The sequence below is a fragment of the Pleurodeles waltl genome, chromosome 6 (assembly GCF_031143425.1).
Source record: "Pleurodeles waltl isolate 20211129_DDA chromosome 6, aPleWal1.hap1.20221129, whole genome shotgun sequence".
NCBI classification, from domain to species: domain Eukaryota; kingdom Metazoa; phylum Chordata; class Amphibia; order Caudata; family Salamandridae; genus Pleurodeles; species Pleurodeles waltl.
Genome location: NC_090445.1, coordinates 745,708,508 through 745,725,617, shown reverse-complemented (window position 1 = coordinate 745,725,617; position 17,110 = coordinate 745,708,508). Strand labels below are relative to the sequence as shown.

Sequence of the window (17,110 nt, the reverse complement as noted above, 5' to 3'; positions counted from 1 at the left end):
CGCTGGGTGTGGCCTTTGTAGTTCTTTTCTCCTTTCTTTCCCCTTCTTGTAGCCGTTCTCGTCTGACAACCCAGCCTGCGACGCTCTGGGTGCCTGCTGATCTGTTGGTGTGGGTGGGTGGGTGTCTTTCTCTTCTTGGCTGCCTGGTCACCTGCGTTTGACCAAGGTGCCGGGCAGCCCATTTCTAAGCGCATTTGTTGAACCCCCGGGGGTGACCCCCCCTCCTTGTTTGTGTTAAAAAAATGCACCCCCCCCCTATTGGCTGTTTATTCCTTGCTACACCCCCCTCCCTTCTGTTTCCGCCCGACGTTGCTCCTACGACGGGGCTGGAAGGGGGAGGGGGCGCTTCCGCCCTCTCCGTGATCCTTTGTTTTGTGCGCCCGAATTTGGCGCGATACTCTTGCTCAGGGCCGCGGTGGGGTTTCCGCTCCGGCCTCTCTGAGCTCCCGGTGGTCGCGGGCCTTCGCCCCAACCCCACTGTCCTCCCTCAACCCCACTGTCCTCCCCCAACCGCACTGTCCTCCCTCCCCGTCACTCTGAAAGGGCAGGCAGGGTGTGCCGGCAGCTTCCATTCTCCCCGCAGCTTGCAATAAATGGTGGTCCCACTTCTGCTGGTAACCCTAACTTCTCAAACTCGTCTTTTCCTGGTCATTGTGCCACACTCTTCCATCTGTCACCTTTTTCTCTCTCTTCCCTGCGGTCCGCTTTCCCTCTTCACACCAGTTCTCTTACTTTCACACAGTTCTCTTGCTCCGTGCCTTACCCTCCTCTTTGTGATCTTCGCACCTTTTTTCCACCTTGTTTCTCTCTCGCCTTTCCCTCCCCTCTCCTCTCACTGCTATTCCCCAGTCTCAGTGTTAACTGCGAAAATATAGCGATGGCCTTAGAAGGAAGGGGGTGGGGGGGCAATTACTGGAAATGCTGCGCTCCCAGGGACCCGCAGTTGAGGCTGTCTTAGGTAAATCACCCAGTTAAGCAGTAAGGGCAGATGGGCAGCGCCAAGGGTCGGATTGGTAAGGCGAGCAGTCGGGCATTGGCCGATGGGCCAGTACCTAAACATGACACATGAGCCAGTTATTTAGGGCCTCGCTCAACCAGCCCACGGCATGCCCTTTTCTCATTCCTTCCCTGCCAGGCCATCGCCCTGAGGCTGTGATGGGCGGGGGAGGCATTGAGCCTGAATGCGGCCTCGCTGGGGGGCAGGTGCTGCTCTGGGCCTTGGGGCATTCTCCCCTCTGCCCCAGTGGGGCTGGACCTGCCTAGAAGCAGTGTCTTTCCCCTACCTGCCTCCCTGCTGGGCTATTACGTTCAGGGCGTTGTGGTCAGGGGGAGTGAGAGTATACAGGACTTCGAGTGGGTGGGTGAAATCACGGCGGTGTAGTTAGGGTCAGATCTGCCGACTTTCGAAGTGGAAATTATGTTCGAGGAGTCGCGGCATCGGCTCAACATCCTGTGATTCTGGGGAAATCACTATAAGCTTAAAATAAAAAATGATCTTGTGTAATGTAACTAGTCCATTAATCCGATGCACTTTGGCTGCATTCACACCATATAAAACTACAGAAAAAAATAATTTGCTATTTCACCATGTTTTCAAATTCTGCAAAAGCCAAAGCAAGATAATTAAAGAGTGCTCTTTATATAAAAAGTTTGTATTTCTTTATAAAATGGATTTTATGTCTTTGTTTACTTTAACTATTAGTCAAAAGGCCGCTTTAGAACACATTCTAAGTGCTTCTGCCTTATGCCTACTGTTTGAAGTACACAGTGATCAGAGGAAAAAATTCTGGCTTCCGGTGCTCTTTTTATTTTCATACCAACCAAGACAGTAAAATACAGATCATGTCACCAGATAATAACACTAGACTCATCAGGTGTTCTGGCTCTTTGGCCACCTTTTTTACCTCTTCCACCCATACTTGCTCTATAAGCTTTAAAATGCGTATTTTTTAAAAAACATTTCTCTAAAAATTAGTCCAGTGACACTAGGCAAATAATGTTTCATGAAAGGGCGCAGTCCAGGAATGTGGGCCACCCTTTTGGCACTGCCCGGGGCTAATTATGACCCCAATCCGACCTTGGTAGAGCCCCCGCCACTCTCAGCACCAGTCTTGCTCGGTTCAGGGGAGGGGCACTAAATGTGTGCGCTCTGGGCACCTATGTCAGTACTCCGAGGACATAGAAAATACATGCTGCTGCGTGAGACCTCCAGTGCCTCCCTCGTGGCCTCTCATTGGTTGCTCCAGTAAGACTATGGCAGCCCAGGCTGCACAAGGTTGACTTATTTTCAGTGTTTACAGTGCGTGGGCCTTATGAAAAGCCTCAGGTCTCCATTCCAAGTCGGTAAGTAGTAGAGCTGCAGCAAAAGCGGTAGCCTAACGCTTACATCAGTAGGGTTGGTAAATAAGGCCTTTCAGTAATACAAAGAAAAATATTTTTTCAAGCGCGCTTGATAGGAAGTGTTAACTTAGCCCACTGTAAAAATGGAGCGGGTTTTCATTTCCTGTGTTTTGAGCATTGAGCCACAGATGAAACCTGTGCCTCCTTCCCAGGAGCAGGCCTTCATTAATGAGGAGGCCACAGCCCGGATACAGTCGCCGCAGTCTCCCAGGGAGCACAGGTTGTGTCTGTGACCGGAAATTGCCTTCTGTGCTGGCCTCTCCCCGCTATTTCTCCGTTTGGCGCCCCTATTCATATGACCGGCGAACATGCAATTCCTGAACAGCCTGCGAAGCGCGCTGGTGGCATCCTGATTGTACAAACATTCCCTTGTGTTTTGTCCACAGATAGTCTGCTGATAGACTACCAATTCACCTTCAGCTTGATCCAGGAAGACGACCGGCACCACACGGCTATCAACTTCATTGCAAACCCGGAGCAGGTAAGGGACTGTTCTAAGCCGGAAGCACTGGCCTTGCTGCTTTAGGAATACCTCTGTTGTACTGTACTCGCAGTTCCATTGCTCCTCACACTCCTGACGAGGTGTCAAGTCACATAGTGGATGGGTAGCACACTACTCTCTGGTGAGTGTGGATGGCTAGTTACCGATTTCTGATGACCAGAGCTATCCACTTATCACATGTCTTTGGCTGTGTCTTGGCACATGGTGAAGCAATGGGAGTGGGAGGTGGAAGGCTTATGTTCATATTGGTCTGGTGTACGCCTGGAAGAAATGTGTGCAAATACACTGTGGCCAGTGGGGGAAATGTTCTAGTACCACGCGTGCGTGGCAGACGATGATGCGATTGTGTAGCTGTGCTTGTGCAAGGAGTGGGGGGAAGGGGTGTGAGAAGGAGAGCTACGCATGAGGTTGTACGCTTCACTGTTCGTCTTTTGCTCCCTACGTAGCATCCATTCCAGTGTAAAGAAATGATCTCGTAAGATGTGTCACCCTTTAAAACACCTCATAACTTCAATTATGCAGTGAACAACTTCTGAAATGTCAGATTAGTGGGACAAGTGTAAGTTTGACATACTCCCAGGCGTTGTCACAAGTGGTTTTCTAGAAAATGTTAAATATATTTCTCACACAATCAGCAAAAGGAAATTCCTCCGAGGCAAATTTAGGGAGACCTTTCAATGTCAGTTTATTTGTTGCAAAAATAGATCTTGTTGTCACTGCAAATCTTAGAGCTGCATCGATTTCCCTCGTACCTATGTTGCCTGACTTGACGTTTTAGTGCTTGCTGTTACTGAACCTCTTCTGCATGTCTTAAGGACAGAGTCATGAGCTGTACTCTATCTGCGCATTTTTTTTTTTTTTTTGGATACCCTACGAATTACTTCTTTGCGCTTTCTTTGACATGGTCTGCTTTTAATAGACCAGCAGATTGAAATTAGTAGGGTTATGCAACTTGATTGTACAGTTTCCAGTTCTTCTAACGCGGTTAAGGCAGCTATGTATTTCAACTGGGATGGCTGTCAATTCTAACTGAGGTGGGAGAAGAAGCTAACATTTTGAGAGGCTTCCTGAATTTGATGTGTGGGTGGGTTTCAGATGTATCATGCTGATTGATTATATTGATTGATAGTTTGAGGTGGTAGAGGGCCAGGAGCTATAGGCTGGCTTATCTGAGTGGTCTAGAAGGTATGTGGATTTTGAATTTGACATTTCAGGAAAGAGATTTGAGCTAGAGTCTTGCTTTAACTTGTAGCAGAATCTATAGAGAATAGGGCATACATTCTCTCTTTTCTTCATATAGTCATGCTGTCGCACTCAGCACCGTATATAGACAGAGATTTTTCAGACAGACAAGTAAGTGTACATTGTGTAAGCACAGTCAATTTTGTTGCTGATCTGAATTCCTGTTATGCTTGTATGGAGAAATTTACTGAAGCAGAATGTGTTTCTGGACTGTCTCCTAAGAATACCTTTTCGGTGATCAAGTTGCTTAGCAAGTGTTTGCTCTTGTCGTTGTAGAGAACTCCACATGTTTCTGTGAAATTAAGGTTGGTGCAGAAGCAGTGTGATGAAGATTAGAGCATATGTCGTTATGGGATCACTGATTTTAGGATATATTGGGTATCCTCTGCTAAGAAAAGAAAGTAGAAATTGTGGTGTTCCAAATTGGGGATGTAGTAAGCCCATGCTAAAGATAGCTGAGTGAGCTTGGAAGATAGCTAAGCGAGTTAATTACTCACTGGTGTGACCTGCCTGTAACATGGACTTCAGAATTTCAAATCCAGCCAGGATTAGTGATCTTTCCAATGTAGTCTAGCCTACAGAATTGGGTTTCTAATAGGTACTTCTAACTGTAGATTCCTCACCTTAGTATGTTCTCCAGGTGTCAGACTGGATCCAGGAAGTCTTGAGCAGTACCTCTGTATGCCAGTAGGTGGTGTTGATCAGCTCCGTGTCTGCATTGCCTGCATCAGAAGTAACGACCCCGGCACAGTGCCATCAGTTATTTTCTTTCCACACCAAATGCGCTGGTCTGGAGAGCTACCTCAGTCACTGTTTGACCACTTTTTTTGCTTTATTGTCAAAAATGTTTGAACAGTTGCTCCCAGTGTGCTGTGGATATTTCCTCTAACAAACCTTTTGGTTTTAAACTTTGTGAAGCATGTTGCCGACAATCGTCTGTATCTGATCCCTACTTGGTCTGTCTCTGGTGCCTGGGGTTGGGCCCGAGGCTTGCGTCAAGGTCAAGACAATTCATCCCTAGACGATCCGCAAGTGGGCAATGAAGCTCCTGGTGGCATGGCAGAAGGGAGGGAGAGCATGGGGTACCTCTCAGAGCAGTTCTCACAGACTGTTGTCTTCCCATTCAAAAACATAATCTTCAAAGTTGGGTAAGTCCAAGAAGCACAAGAATAAGAAGTTAAATAGCTCTTCGACTTTCCCTTCCAAACACTGTGCTTTGAGGCCCCTCTCCTGCACACCACCTGTGGAGCTAGCAGCCGTCTCTGCTTCACAGACTCCTCCCCAACTGAAAGATTTCTATGACCACATGCATGCCATCTTTGGGCCACTGACTCCCTCTGGTGGGCCTTTGGGCCCCATGGAGTTGAGAGGTCCCTGCTACGTAATTTGGGCGGGTTCGCCCTTGACGCCAGCTGGTCCCTCTGGATCTTCCCCTGGATCCGGTCTGATGCAGCTTGGGTGTCTCCACCCACCCTGTCCCAGTCCTCCCAATGCTGCTGGATGACCAGATATACCAATTTCCAACTCGAAGACAGCGCCGCTTGTCGTTGACCAGGCCATATCAACCCCTGGACTTGCTATTCTTGGGCAGGCCCTTCATACTTGAACGAGGAGGTGGTGGGTGGTGAACACTTTGAGGAGAACCCTGACTAGGAAGAAAACTGGTATGAAGAGCTGGGTGACACCAGTGGTCTGGATACCTCCCCAGACTCTGGCATGCTCTTTCCTATGGGCCCTGTTTCAGAGGAAGGAGCATCATTTGGGCCAATAATGTACAGTGCAGCATAGGATGTCGACCTAGAAGTGCCTGGCGTCAAGGTCAAGACCAATTGCCCTTGTCCCTCTCCAGGAGACCCAGCTTCTTCTCCCATCATCTCTTCCAGGAAAGCCTGGTGTCACAGGCCTCAACATAAAAGGTCAGCCCAAGAGCATTGCCTTCCCCCCACCTGATAGGGAATCCAAGAAGCTGGATACTTTTTGAAGGAGAGTCTTCTCTTCCACCAGCTTGGCCTTGCAGTCGGTGAAGACCATATGTCTCTTGGGTGGAAATTCCATTGTCCTATGGGAATCATTTGGGCGGCTACTGGCCATGTTCCCTGAATGGGACTGACCTATTATGAACCAAGCATTGGTGGACGGTTGGGACACAGCAAAGTTTGCCATCAGTTATGGACTGGACACCACGGATTCCATAGACAGGGCCTTGGCCTGTACGGTGACACTTCACCACCATGCCTCAATGCGGTCCACTGGCATTTTCAGGGGATGTCCAGTCTTTCTTAATTAAAATGCCTTTCACTGGCTCCCTCATAGTTGGCGACAAACCTGACATAGCACACAAGTGTTGTCATGAAAGTTGGGTCACTGCCAGATCCCTGGGCCTCTCTCTGGCTTCCCGACCACAGCAGCAGTCCTTTTATGGTCGCGACCGGGGCTCCTATGGGCGCCCGCAATACCAGCCTTACCAGCCAAGCTGAGCTTCCCAGAGGGCTGCGGATTCCACAGATAAGTAGGAGCCAGACACAGCATGCTGTCCAGTCCCATAGTACTCTGCCAGCTGCAGTCTCGAAGCTTCTTCAGTGAGCCCTCCATTCAGCATGACCATCCTGTTGGCAGCGGGATCAGAAACAGCCTGTCCTAAAAGAGTGAAATAACATCTGCCAAATGGATGCTCCAAATTGTGCAGTGGGGTTATGCCCTTTCATTCATGGAAACCCCTTTCACTCTTGCCACCATTCAAAAATGGCTGACGAAGGACCATCTCCATTTGCTCCATCAGAAAGTGGAGGCTCTGCTGGTCAAAGTATCCATTGCTAGAGCACCAGAAGTAGGACATGGTTGTTATTCCCGCTACTTTCTGGCGCCAAGAAAGGATGGAGGCCTCCCCCCTTTACTAGATCTGTGTCGCCTTAGTGCCTTTCTGTTAAAAAGGAAATTCAAGAAGCTCACCTTGGCTCAGGCTGTGTCTGCCCTGGATCCTGGAGAATGGATTGTAGCATTTTACTTGCAGGACACATATTTCCACATCCTCGTCCTGCAAGCTCACAGGCGTTCTCTGTGGTTCACGGTAGCCCACAAGCATTTCCAGTACACTTTGCTTCCTTTCAGATTCACCAGTGCCCCCTGGGTGTTCATGAAAGTGATGGCAGTGATTGCAGCACACGTACAGAGGTTCCAGTATTTCCCGTACCTTGACTGCTGGTTGCTGAAGGCCGGCTCACCCCAGGCAGTCATTTTCCACCTGCAGGCCATGGCGATCCTCCTGCACTTAATGGGGTTCACAATCAACATGCTGAAGTCACACTTGACTCTTTCTCAGTCGCTCCCTTTAATTGGAGCAATTCTGCATACAGTAAAGTTCTGTGCCTTCCCTATGGAGCAGTGTGTCCAGGATATTCAGGTTGTGATCCTGATGTTTCAACACCTGTCCTGAAGTTTGGTGAGACTGATTCTGAGGCTTCTGGATCTGGGGCCCTCCTGTTTCCTGCTGGTGAAGCAAGCCAAGTGGCACATGTGGGCTCTGCAGTGGGACCTAAAGTCTCAGTAGGTGCAGCATCAGGGGAATCAATCTGACCTGCTCCATATTTCGAAGGAAACTGCAAAGATCTGCAGTGGAGATTAATGAAATGCGATTGGACCCACATCAGACCCCTCTCCCTTCCCTACCCAGAACTAACACTGTTGACTTACATATCACTTCTGGGTTGGGGTGGCCATTTGGGTGAGGTGGAAATCATAGGAAACTAACCACCAGTGAAATCTCAGCTCCACATCAACTCCTGGAGCTTAGGATGATTTGCATGGCATTGAAAGCCTTCCTCCCATTCATCAAAGAAAGGGTAATTCAGGTGATCACAGACAACATCACCACATCAACATCAGATGGTAATGCCACAAACAAGATGGGTTGGGGTTGTGGATCAGTTGCCTCCTGGCCCCTGGGGCCTCTGGACTTCACTGGAGAGGCAGGACCTTCTGGTCATGCAGATGGGATGCCTGAAATTCAGGGGAGATGAACTTAGCTGTCAAGGCCTTGCGGATTGTGAATGGCATCTACTTCTGGAGGTGGTGCAAGATCTCTTCTGGGAACGGGAAGAACCTTGATTCAACCTATTTGCTACCACCAAGACCACAAAATGTCAGCACGTCTGCATGAAGTTTCCAAGGTGGCTCTTGCTTGGAGACATGTTCTGGTTAGACTGAAATCGTGACTCCTGTATGCCTTTCTGCTGACACTATTCCTGCCCCAAGTTCTGAAAAAGATCAAGGCTGACCCAGCTCAAGTCATTTTAGATGCTCCAAACTGGGCAAGGAGAGCTTTATATCCCAAACTCCTGAATATGAGCTTCTGTCCTCCAATCAGGCTGCCCATCTGGGAGGATATCGTGCCACAACAGCGGGACAGGGTCCTGCACCAAATCTCTGCACACTCCACTTCCATTCATGGAGATTAAACGATGACAAGTAAATGCATTTGATCTACGTCCTGAGATCTGTGCTTTGATTTTGGCAGACAGGCGTTCTATAACAAATAATGTATATGCCTGCCATTGGAAAAGATTTGTGGCTTGGTGCTCCTCCTGTCATGTTAACCCACTTTCTGTCCCCTTGTTGGAGTTGTTATTGTTTGTTCTGTCATCCTAGCGAAGCCTTGCTTTATGCACGGTTAAAGTTTATCTTTCGGCTATATTGGCTTTCTTGCCTTTGCCATATCAACCATTACTGTTTATCACTTGTTGTGCACTTATTTTTTAAAGGGCTTGCAGCATTTGTTCCCTCCTACCCCTTTCATCATGCCCCAATTGAACCTTAATTTGGTTCTAAAGTTTCTCATGGGCTCCCCGTTTGAGCTCCGACATAGCTGTCTGTTAAGACTCTTGACTATTAAAACAATCTTCTTAGTGGCCATTACATTGGCCAGGAGGATCAAGCTTTTTAGTTAACTCTCTGTACACCAGCTTTGACTTGGACAAACTGGTTCTTCGGATCGTGCTTCCTTCCTACTGAAAGTGGTGATCCCTTTCCACATTGGCGAAAACATCATGTTTCTGACTTTTTTCTCTCCATCTCATCCATCTAAGGAAGAGGGGGCGCCACTGTCTTTATCCTAACAGGGCTCTGTCCTTTTACACTGATTGCATTAAGGACCACTGGGTGGATGATCAAGTATTTTCGTATTCACAGGAGCTAAAAAAAAGGCAAGGCAGTGCAGAACAGAGCCATCTCTCTCTGATGGATCATACTTTGTATTAAAAACTTCTCTGCACTAGTGAAGAAACAGCCTCCTCAGGAGGACTATTCCGTGAAGGCCAAGGCCACTGCTGGTGTAAGTGACGTGCACACATGGTACCTGTCCTGGACATCTGGTAGCTGCTATGTGGGCATCCCACCACACATTCACAGCACTACTGCGTGGACAGTCATGTACGTCGAAATGGTCATTTTGCCCGTTCGTTCCTCCAGGATTTCCTGGTTGGATTAGACCCACCTCTAGGAAAGGTATTGCTTGGGTATATAGTCTAAGGTGAGGAATCCATGGTTATAAGTCTATATCAGAAGGACAAGTTACTTACCTTTAATAGCACTTTTTCTGGTAGAAACTCTGTTTAATAGTAGATTCCTCACAGACCCTCTTATTCTCCCCATTCTGCGAACTGGGCTCTTTACCCAAGCATCCTGTTAGATTCTGCACACTGGTCAAACAATCATTCTTACGTAGTTCTGTGTTTTTTGCACAGAAGTATTTACAAAAGAAACTGATGTCCCTACATTGGCACAGCTCACTTCACTTCTGACGATGATGAGGAGTTGATTGATGCCACCTGCCAGCACACAGAGGTACTGCTCAAAATGTTCCAGATCCAGTCTGATGCCTGGGAAATATTTTACGGTGAGGAATCTGTGGTTAGATGGGGTCCCTATCAAAAAGCCAAAGCTAAAATTACCCCCACACTTACATGCTTTAGAGCATACGCCTCTTGGATCTTGGTTATTTTTAAATAAGAGTGAGTGGATGATTTAATTAAAAGTTTTCCCAATAAGCTCATCTCTGCCAATACAATGAGTAAGACTTGAGCTTGGAATTCTGAGCACATTTGTACAGTCTGTGGCGAATATAATTAGATAGGGTTATAAACTGCAGCATTCTGCCACTCCTTCCCTATTATCCATTCTAATAGCAGAAATGAAGCAAGACTCCTCGGCTTACTTAGTTTTTGAGAGAAATTTCAGGTGAGCTTTGGAGTACTTTGAGTGCAATGTCGAATAGTTGAGGGGATGGTCGCAAGGGCAGTTGCACCTTTTTCTTGGAGCGCAATCACCGTAACTAAGTTGCACATTCAATGAGGGTTGTTGTTATTCCTTGAAATCAGATAAGACACTGTGTATAGATATTTTGCTGTGAAGATCACAGCCCTATTTTTATTTTTGAATCTCCCACAGTATCAGACATTTTATTATGTGCCTTCGTTTAGGAAATATCACTCTAAACAGTGTTTGGGAAAGGAGGAATGAAAATTCTCAAATAGCTATGATTTGTGTTCTCTGCCATAAAGTAGTCCAAAATATGCTCCGTGTTCTGTGCTTATGTCCAGCAACGAAAAAGGCCAGAAAGAAATATTTACACCCTCTGTTAAAGAGAATGGAAGTGAACTTACACCAGAATCTGATGGACTTGTTACAAAAGCCCCCGAATGAATTTACCTGTTTTAAAGTGTATACATTTAAAAAAAACAATTCTTACCTGTTTTAATGAAAGACATATTACAATGATTTTGAGTAGCTATGGGCTATCTTATGTATTAGGATTATTTATATATGGTGATGTGTATTGTCCTAAGTTTAATATAATGATGATTGTAGACCTCTGGTGAGGTAAAAAAAATAATTTTAAAAAAAACTTAACTTGACTATCAAAAAAGTATTTCTGAAGGTAAATATCTTGTTTAGCAGTAACACCTGTTGCCTACAGTGCTAAAACACAGTAAAGATTGCATTAACAAGATCTCAACATAAACATAGTTTATTATTATCCATTTTACCCTCTGTTTTTTTAATCAGTTACACATGCCACACACGTCCAATATGTGGCCTGTGGCATTCCATATTAAATAAAGTTGGGTGGCTTGAGAATCACAGCCAAATATCACTAAAAAGGAGAGTACTGGGTCTGGGCCCACTGATGATTATTTGGGATACACAGGGAATGATCATATCTATGCCTTTTTATCCACTATCAGTAAGTTAATCACTCATTGCCTACTAGCATATGACTCTCCACTGGACCAAATTATGGATAGTATATGCCATGGAAAAACTTACTGCAGTAGTTCACCACTGAATGAATATGTCTGAGAAAGGGTGGACCCCATTTTATACTTTTGTCAAGAGACAAGAATCCATTGAAAATATAGTTGCGTACATGCCATCTACAGTGAGAAGATAAAGTTAGTGTAGTATGTCATCAACAATAGGTATATTAGAAAGTGTGCATCGTAACAGTTGTATCCTTAAGTACAGGTTGTGCTATTCAAGTGCATTATTGTTTCTCAACCTTTAGTATCAGTAGTCTAGAAATAATGGTCTCTGCTTAGCCAAAGCTTGTTATAGATATATACAGATATTAACTTTGGATAAATGCAGTACTAGTTTATTTAACCAACCTACACAAATTGTATTCAGCGTGATCAAACCTCACGTTTGAAAAAAAATAAAGATCACTGACTTATCGAGGAGAGTGAACATGGTTGAGGATGTCATCATCTGCTTTTGCCAGCATGTGATGCCACTCAAAGCTCAGCATGGTCCATTGCTATATGTTAGTCTGAAGTCTGATTGCTGAAGGTCTAGAGTACAATTGACTTGTGTGCAGGTACCACTGCTTTGTATTACAGTGTTGCTTGCTGGAGCAAGTGGAGTCAAACTCAGAAAGAATTTCCTCAGGTGTGGATTTCTTGAATGACGGTGAGCTGTACCTGAGGATATGGGTGTGTTGATAATCTTGGCAAATGAGTGATGGTAATCTTGGTGTAGCATTTGCCTACATGGCCCTGTTTGGTACCTTCAAGGCCTTAATATGAGTCCCAGTAGAGGGAAATCTAATCCCATGCCTACGTTCTGGTACTCTGTGCTCGCTGCAGAGGGCATCAGACCTAATTGGTGTACTTTGTGCTGATGTCTAACCTCTAATTTTGAGCTCATCTAGGCAGGAAATTCAGTTAGTCCAATACAACCTATGCCTTGTTACAAGGATTAACCACTTATTGCATCACAACAGATTTAATTAATACAATAACTCAATAAATCAACTCATTTTAGTCAAATCGCTGAGCTTCTGGTTCTCATATCGAACATACTGTCAAATCAGTTTGAGCTGCTCTAGTCTTTCTCAAATGACTCAGATCAGTTGTGTGTGTTCCATAATCCAAGGCATTGTCATCTCAAAAATTGACTATGACAGTGCTTCACTCACAGGAGCTACATAAACCACATTGCTGCCTTTGAAAGCCCTTCTTCATTTCACAGCTTGTCTAGCAGCTATCATCAAGAACATTGATCACATATCCATTCTGAGATACCACCTCTTGCTCCATCTTGAGACAAGGATTACATTTACACTCTTCTGTTTGACTTTCAAAGCCCTGAACCCCTGAATTGTTGTCAACCCACCTACTTTCGTTCCTTACTTCACATTTCTCGTGAGGCAAGAAACCTGAATAGCAAATAAGCATTTACCTTCAAACCAAGACATTTAAATCCTACTAAACTGCTATAAGTTGTTCTCCGGTGGTGCTCCTGATCTGTTATACTCTCTCCCGAATGATAACAGATCTTAGCGTCTTCCAAGCAAAACTCAAAATGCTTCTCTTCAAACAAGATCTAAAGGTTTAATCCTTCATTCTGTGACAAACCTTTTTGACTGATTCGTCCTCACAGTTTCACTTTTACCCTCTTTGTCTCATTCATTATATGAATTCAGACATCAAAACATGAATCAATACAATTTTCGAAATTAAGGGAAACAATATCTTCTTTTCCTTGTTCTGTAACAATCTCAAAATGTACTCTTTGATTCTTTTATTGTATTGTTCATATGTTGGAGGGACACATCATTCCTTTTTTAACTCTAGATTGTGCCTCATGATACTGATTCTTATATATCATTTCTCCTAAACTGTTTCACAATGATCCAATTTATTGGTATTGTATTTAACATTATATTTTCCTCCTGTTTCCATCTTTCTATTCTATTTTAGACTTAATATTTTGTTTTTTTGGAACGAGAATCTCAACTCTCTCTCAATCCGCGCCGTTCCATACACACACACCCCCAGTTTACAGTTCAGTAGAGTGTACATTGTTGTCTCATCACTTTGTGTTTGACATATTATTGTTTGTTGTGTGTATTCCTATTCTTGCTAATTTCATAACTGACAGGACACCTACCTCCCGATCTATTTTAGTGTAATAACTATAGAATCAGAGTTCATTGTTTTATATCATCACTACACTCTGCATATAAATTTCCTCTCTCCTTCTACATGACATTAAATATATTCATTGACTTATTCTATTCACAGTTTCCCCTGCCCTTCTTTTATCTCTTCCTTCTTTATTTACTAATTTCATTGTATAGTTGTATTATTGTTCATCTCCTTTCGTTGTTACACACTAATTACCTCATGCAATCTTCTCACGTGAAAACACTAAATATCACATTCTTAAACGTACATGGTCTTACTCATAAAAAATACCTGCTCATATTGAACAGAACAAACCAGATATTTGACTATTATAAGACACCCATCTTACTCGATTAGAAAGTGATAAAGTGAAATGAGATTGGGTTGGTCATGTTATATATGCAAGCATCACACCTAATATGACATCTGCTGATTTTACACTTCTAAGGAAATGTGGTGTTGCCATTCTATTCAATACACACTTACCATACAAGATATTACAAAAGTGGGAAGATGTAGAGAGCAGATATATTTTTGTCAAAATACATATTCGCAATATTTTCCTAATTATGGGATCAATATATGCTCCTACTGACTCTCAAGCTAGCAGACAACTATCTTCTTCTTGATCTACCCGTGTACTGATAGGAGGAGATTGGAATGTTACAATTGACTCATTCATTGATAGATCAGGGAAACCTGATATTCATCACAATAAAGACAGATACATATTACTTGACTTTATTAAAGATTATGCGCTTCAAAAACCATGGAGAAAGTTACATCAAAATGGAAGAGATTATACCTTCACATCTTTCCCGCACTCAATTCACACATGAATTGGCTGTTTCTTAGTCCCCCCCCCTCATTCTTACAATCGGTAACAAGTGTGAATAATATCCCTTGCAGAGTTTCCGATCATGACCGCATAGATATTAATCAAGACGTAGGCCTATCCTACTCCCCAAAACCCCCCCTGGAGACTTAACCTTTCCGCCTACAAAACACCCTAGGAAAAACTTCAATTATGTCTACATGTTGAACAATCCTTAAAAGACAGTGAACACTCGGTCTCCAATGCTCATACATTATGGGTCACAAGGAAGGCGGTAATAAGAGGGTTAATAATGAAAGCTATGGCACTTCATAAAAAACAAATTAACAACGTCAGAGTTGACCTTGAGAAAGAAATTTCAACTCTTACAGCCACTTATTCTCAAACAGAATCCCCAGAAACATTGAAAAACTTTCTCTCCACAAAATTCACTCCTAGCAATCTTTACACTTCCTATTCTAAGAACTGCCTTTTTTGATTTCATCAGCAACACTTTGAACATCGGGAAAAAGCTGGGAGACTACTGGCCTATCCGTTACACAAACAAAAATCTTCCAGAGTAATACCCCCATATTAATCATTTTAGAGGAGTACTAGTTACTCACCCTTCTGAAATCTTGTCCCAATTTCACAATTAATAAGAAATTGTTTATACTTGAAATGTTCAGATCAAAAAGAGGAAGATTACTTTTTTTTTTTTGAAAACTTAATTTTTCTAACTTAACACAAGTAGAAAGAGAAGAATTGGAAGGAGAAATTACTATAGATGAAATAGTTAATGCTATTGACTGTTCGGCTACTGGTAAGGCTCCTGGATAAGATGGATTTCCAGTTGCATTTTATAAAATTAGCAAAAAATGTTCTTTCCCAAATTTAAGATCCTTCTTTAATGAAGCACTACAATTGGGACATTTACATCCTGATTTCTGACATGCCCATATCACAGTAATCCCCAAACAAGGCAAAGGCCAGTTGGAATGCTCAAGTTATGGACTGATCTCATTAATACATTTCAATGTCAAAACTAGCCAACTGTCTTAGCTCTGTCATTACCTCTTTTATCCATCCTTCTCAAGTTGGCTTTGTTCCAGGCCATTCATCTAGTAGTCACCTCCGCACTATTTCACACTTACTATGGCAACTTCGTAACAATAATAAAGGGTCATCTTCTGTCCCTGTATGCGGAAAAAGATTTTGACAGAGTAGAATGGGGTTACTTGTGCCATACCATGGAAAGCCTGGAATTTTAAGAATTTTATTAGTTTAACTGAGGCATGTACTATTCATGTAGAACTGCCATTACATGCAGCAGTTTCACATCATCATAGTTCCATATCCACTGTGGCACTAGACAAGGCTGTCTGTTTTCTCCATTAATATTTCTTTTGGCCTTTGAACCATTGGCTATTGTTATGCAGCAAAATATGGATATTAAAGACATCAAGGCTACTGCTGGGGAAACTAAAGCCTAATATTACACAGACGATATCCTTTTGACTCTCTCACAAACAAAATCATCTGCAACCTCTCTAATTTCACTATTAACCACTTTTTATTACCTTTTCAGGTTATAAAATTAACTGGTCCAAATGCGAAGCACTACTACTGACGCCCATTACTACTAAAGCCTCTATTGTATTGCTGAGCTCCCCTATAAATGGTTACATTCCAAGCTAAAATATTTAGGAATACACCTTAACCCTGGCCTAAAAAATTATGATGATGGACAATTTAAACATAATTATTGAACAGGTTAAAAGACACTTTCAATGCTGGACACTCCTCAACTTATCACTCTGGGGTACCGTACAAATCATTAAAATTAACATGATTCCCCAATTCAGTTATATCTTTGTGATTTCACTACCCACCCCACAGTCCTTTTTTCAAAACTAGATCCTCTACCATTTCTAGTTGTATGGGGTGGTAAGAGACCTCACTTGAATGGCCCACAATTACACTCCTCCTCAGTGAAAGGTGGTCTCTGTCTCCCCCACTTGAAATGCTACTGGATTGCACAGTAACTAGTTCACTCTACCTATTTACTTTCACATAGGAATACTCCACTTTGGGTTAAAATTAAACAGTCTTTACCCAAATCCGATACTCTGCTTGATTTTTATTACACTAAACTTCTATGACTTACAAATTCTTGTAATCCTATTATTTATTCTCATCGGTTAGCTTGGCAAAAGGACACACAATCTTACAAAAACTCACAACTGATTACATTCTCAAGCTCCCTCATGAAATAATATGGATATTACATATGTGGGGAAAGAACTCAGTTGGCATATTTGGACTAAACATAAAATAAATCATATTTCCGACATGCTTAAACAACAATACTCTTTAAAATCTTTCATGGATCTACAACAGGAATTTAATCTGTCTTCATCACAATCTATTAACTATGCACAGCTAATTACTGCCCTTTCTTTCAGTATGGCAGAAACTCAGGACATAACTTCCCAATCACCAATTGCCCAATATGTTCACACTTGGAAAAATGTCAAAGGCGCGGTTTCTGGTATTTATGCTTTGTTAATTGACCACTCTTTTTCAGTTGAAACATCTAGCAACCTAAGACACTGGTGGTCCTCTCATTTGAATATGACTTTCTCAGATAAGGAATCGACCACCATACTGGAAAACTGTAACAAAGGGCTT

At 43.4% G+C, this 17,110-nt stretch overlaps 1 protein-coding gene across 2 annotated transcripts in view; it reads left to right on the top strand.

Moving 5' to 3' along the window:
* ATRNL1 (attractin like 1) overlaps positions 1 to 17,110 on the top strand; it is a 2,088,076-nt gene that overhangs the window by 1,178,247 nt on the left and 892,719 nt on the right. For both annotated transcript variants that reach the window (XM_069239275.1, XM_069239274.1), the window contains exon 22: positions 2,787 to 2,881. In XM_069239275.1, the coding sequence (XP_069095376.1) occupies positions 2,787 to 2,881 (95 nt within the window). The remainder of the gene's footprint in view (positions 1 to 2,786; positions 2,882 to 17,110) is intronic.